This window comes from Apis dorsata, unplaced genomic scaffold, assembly GCF_000469605.1.
Source record: "Apis dorsata unplaced genomic scaffold, Apis dorsata 1.3 scaffold_169, whole genome shotgun sequence".
Taxonomy (NCBI): Eukaryota; Metazoa; Arthropoda; class Insecta; order Hymenoptera; family Apidae; genus Apis; species Apis dorsata.
Window position 1 is genome coordinate 993,840 of NW_006263457.1, and position 4,485 is coordinate 998,324.

Consider the following 4,485-nt stretch of genomic DNA (forward strand, 5'->3'; position numbering starts at 1 on the left):
TTTACATGACGACTAAATTGCGTAATCCTCATTACCTACCAGAGGTGGTGGTGAAGGTAACGCTGTTGAACTTCATGATCACACCGATAGGCCTCGAGGATCAGCTTCTCGGGATCGTGGTTGCCAAAGAGAGGCCGGACTTGGAGGCCGAGAAGAATCTATTGATCATCCAAGGAGCGGCCAACAAGAAGTACGTTAACCTTCTTCTATGCGTTTTCTGTTTTTCCCCTCAACTTCCGTCAACGATTCTCTCGCAGAAAATTGAAGGAGATCGAGGACGAGATTCTCAGGGTTCTGCAAACCGTGGAGGGGAATATCCTCGAGGATGAAACGGCCATCAGCATACTGAGTTCGTCGAAAAATCTTGCCAACGAAATCGAAGCGAAGCAGAGAGTGGCCGAGATCACGGAAAAATCTATCGACGCCGCGAGATTGCAGTACACGCCCATAGCTATCCACAGCACCGTCCTCTTCTTCACGATCGGTAGATTGCTTCCCATTTTTTCTTATTCGAGAGAAAATTCGAAAAATCAATCGTCTCGAATCCTCTTCTTCTCAGCCGTTCTGGCGAACATCGATCCAATGTATCAATACTCGTTGGTCTGGTTCGTGAATCTCTTCAAGAACTCGATCGACAACACGGAACGCGTGGAAGACATACCGCTACGGCTCAAGGATCTCACGAAACACTTCACGTACTCCCTCTACGTGAACATATGTCGGTCGTTATTCGAGAAGGACAAGCTTTTATTCTCCCTCCTCCTTTTGGTAAACTTGCTGTACAAGCAGGGGAAAATCTCGATACCCCAATGGATGTTTCTGTTGACCGGAGGCGTTAGCCTTGAGAATCCTTTCGTAAATCCCACAACTTGGCTACCAAGGAAGTCGTGGGACGAGTTGTGCCGTTTGGACAGTGTTCCAGGTTTCGAGGTACGATCCAAATACAAAATTTTTTTCCTACTCAAATTTCTGTTCTCGTTTCTTCGATTTTTTCCGTTTTCAAGGAATTCAAATCCAACTTCGAGCTTCGTCTGGAGGAATGGAAAGTCATATTCGATCATATGGAGCCTCACACTTTGACATTCCCCAAGCCTTATCACGATATCACCCGTTTCGAGAGAATGGTCATACTGCGATGCATTCGTCCTGACAAAATAGTGCCGGCCGTTCAGCAATTCGTGCAAGGTAAAAAAAGAAAGAAAAAAAAGGAAAAATCTTTTTGCAAGATCGCGAGACGCGTTCGTGACACGATTTTTTCAAAGAAAAGAAAAAAGGATTAGAGCGTTTAATTCGTATGAAAAGAGAAAATAAGAAAAAAGAAATTACGATCGAAATATCTCTTTATGAGGAGAGGAAAAAAGAAAAACGAGATATGACCCATATATACGATAGTATTATTCAAGATAATGGAAACTGGAATATAAAACGAACGATTTAATTTCTGGTAGAGCAACTGGGATCTCAGTACATCGAGCCGCCGCCCTTCGACCTGATCTCGTCGTTCGCCGATTCGCATTCCTGTATTCCCCTCATATTCGTGTTGACGCCTGGCGCCGATCCCATGGCGATTCTACTGAAATTCGCGGACGACCAGGGTTTCGGCACCAACCGTCTCTTCTCCCTTTCTTTGGGTCAAGGGCAAGAAGTTATTGCCGAGAATCTTATAGACGAGGGGGTGAAGAACGGCACCTGGGTCGTCCTCCAGAATTGTCACCTTGCCAAAAGTTTTATGCCAATGTTGGAAAGGGTGTGTCGGTGAACCGTTCGGATCGACCGTTTCAATAACACCATAATAATAATAATGGACGAGAGGGAATGGTTTCTTTTTTTCTTTTCCATTCTTTCCAGATCTGCGAAACTTTCACCCGAGAGACCGTGCATCCGGACTTTCGTTTGTGGCTGACCAGTTATCCGGTCGAATATTTCCCGGTCAGCATTCTTCAAAATGGCGTCAAAATGACGAACGAGCCGCCGAAAGGGTTGAGAGCGAATATAATCAGATCTTTCTTACTGGTAACGGGAGAGGGGGAGATTAAGATCAAGTTAAATTACCCATCCGTCAGGTGCATTACGACTCCAAGTTTTTTTCCTTCCCCGGTTCCAAGGACCCGATATGCGACGAGGAGTTCTTCGAGACGTGCAAGCAATCCGAGGTGTTCAAGAAGCTACTTTTCTCCCTCAGTTTCTTCCACGCGATCGTTCAAGAGCGAAGGAAATTTGGACCGATCGGTTGGAACAATCAGTACGAATTCAACGAGACCGATTTGCGGATCAGCGCTTTGCAGTTGAAAATCTTGCTGGATCAATACGATGACGTTCAATTTACCGCGTTGAAATATTTGACCGGTATCGTATGTCTGTTTCAAGTGTTGTTTCAAGAATCTTTTAAGTTTAAAAATTAATTTATCGAAAGTATTTTCGTTTTGACTTGCGAACTTGACTCGAAATAAGCTCGTGAACGATCGATTTCCCTTGCACAGGCGAGTGTAATTATGGCGGTCGAGTGACGGACGAATGGGACAGGAGAACGTTGAACACGATCCTCGATAGATACTATCGCGTGGAGGTTATCGAGGTGAAGAAATATCAATTCGACGAGAGTGGTATTTATTACATACCCGATGTCTATGAATACGAGAAATTTCTCGAGTATATCAAATCTTTTCCAATGATCACTACACCATGCGTCTTTGGGATGCACGACAACGCAGATATCATTAAGGATCAACAGGAGACCAGCTTGATGTTCAGCTCGATATTGGCAACGCAGGTGAGTGTCAATCACAATCCAATATTCAACCCGATGATAACACCCGTTTTATATCGTTGTATCGTGTTTCATTAGATTATTCAGGATATCAAGGTAAGTAAATTTTTCAGATCAATCTTTTTCCAATTTTTACACAATACTGTGTATCATTTATACATGTATCATACATTTACATCGCTAGCCGAGGAATTTAAGAAGAAGAATAAAGGTAATTTTTAATTTCGACAAACGATTCTTTCGCTTTAACAAAGTTTTCATATCCTCGGTTTTTAAATCACGAAGGAAACGCGTGGAGAAGTATAAGAAACACGATAGGAGAAAGCGTGTTCGTTATCATTATCTTCGTTCATTAATTTCGAGATAATTAAGGGTTGTACGGGATTGTTGTTGTTGTTGTTGTTTCGTAAAATATAATGGGATTCTTTAAATGTATTCCGCGTGACGAATCATGCGGATTACTAACGAGGCCCTGTGTGTTCCACCTCCAATTAGGACACCACGGAAACGGATGTAGACGAGGAAGGAATATCGCCCGACGACATCGTCTACGGTATAGCGTCCGATATTCTGTCAAAGTTGCCCGACGACTTCGATCTAGACGTTGCGCTCGAGAGATATCCGACGTTGTACGAGCAAAGCATGAACACGGTGCTGGTACAGGAAATGGGAAGATTCAACAAGCTTCTGCAAACGATCAGGAGTAGCCTCATAAACGTTCAGAAGGCGATCAAAGGTAAACGGGTGTAAGGGTTGGGACAGGATAGGTTTATGCACGTGTGTGTGTGTGTGTCTATCGATTTTTCACGACCGCTGAACTTGATCTAAGGTCTGGTGATCATGACACCGGATCTCGAGGAGGTCTATCTATCGATAATCACCGGAAAGATACCAAAGATGTGGATGCATCATTCTTATCCCTCGTTGAAGCCGCTTGGAAGTTATATTCAAGATTTCTTGGATAGGCTCGCTTTCCTCCAGGTATCTGCGCGCCATGTGCTTTCGATTACCGAGCTCTTCAAGCTCTTGATTGTTTTCCTTATTATACATTCCGCTTTAATAAAAATTAAGAAGAAGAAAATATAAATTCCAACGTTAGAACAAAACTCTGATCAGATCCCTGGGTTTTAACAATTTAAAGTGACTTTGAAAATTAATTAAGAAAGAAGATTAAAATCGCAATTATTTATAAAAAAAAAAAAGAAACGTGACTAATCTCTTAATAAGGAAAATAATTTAAACGAATCCTCGTTTCAAAATTTCAAAAATGGAAAAAGAAATATATTATTCGATTTCCTTTGTAGAAATGGTTCATAGAGGGGCAACCACCGACATTTTGGATCTCCGGTTTCTATTTCACGCAGGCGTTCCTCACGGGTGCGCGTCAGAATTACGCGAGGAAGTACATGATACCGATAGATCTCCTCGTCTACGATTTTGAACCTCTGAAGGAAAAAGAATTCGCTAAACCGCCGGACGATGGTGTTTACATTTACGGTTTGTTCCTGGACGGAGCCCGTTTCAATTTGGACACGATGAGACTCGACGAATCGTTCCCGAAAATTTTGTACGACCACGTCCCTTACGTGAGTACTCTTCTCTATTCTCTTTTATCTCTTAATAAAGATTCAGGCAAGGTCGATCAGAAACAATTCCATCTCGAATACTTTGCAATTTTATCGTATATAAGAGTTAATCGGAGAATTCGATCAGAAACA

At 42.6% G+C, this 4,485-nt stretch overlaps 1 protein-coding gene across 1 annotated transcript in view; it reads left to right on the top strand.

Moving 5' to 3' along the window:
• Positions 1–4,485, top strand: part of LOC102679104 (dynein heavy chain 7, axonemal) — a 15,451-nt gene that overhangs the window by 9,852 nt on the left and 1,114 nt on the right. The window contains 13 exon segments of the mRNA XM_031509695.1: positions 1–190; positions 258–484; positions 560–930; positions 1,005–1,185; positions 1,449–1,747; positions 1,849–2,013; positions 2,106–2,346; positions 2,481–2,770; positions 2,846–2,863; positions 2,952–2,978; positions 3,263–3,503; positions 3,597–3,748; positions 4,072–4,353. Of these exon segments, the coding sequence (XP_031365555.1) occupies positions 1–190; positions 258–484; positions 560–930; positions 1,005–1,185; positions 1,449–1,747; positions 1,849–2,013; positions 2,106–2,346; positions 2,481–2,770; positions 2,846–2,863; positions 2,952–2,978; positions 3,263–3,503; positions 3,597–3,748; positions 4,072–4,353 (2,684 nt within the window).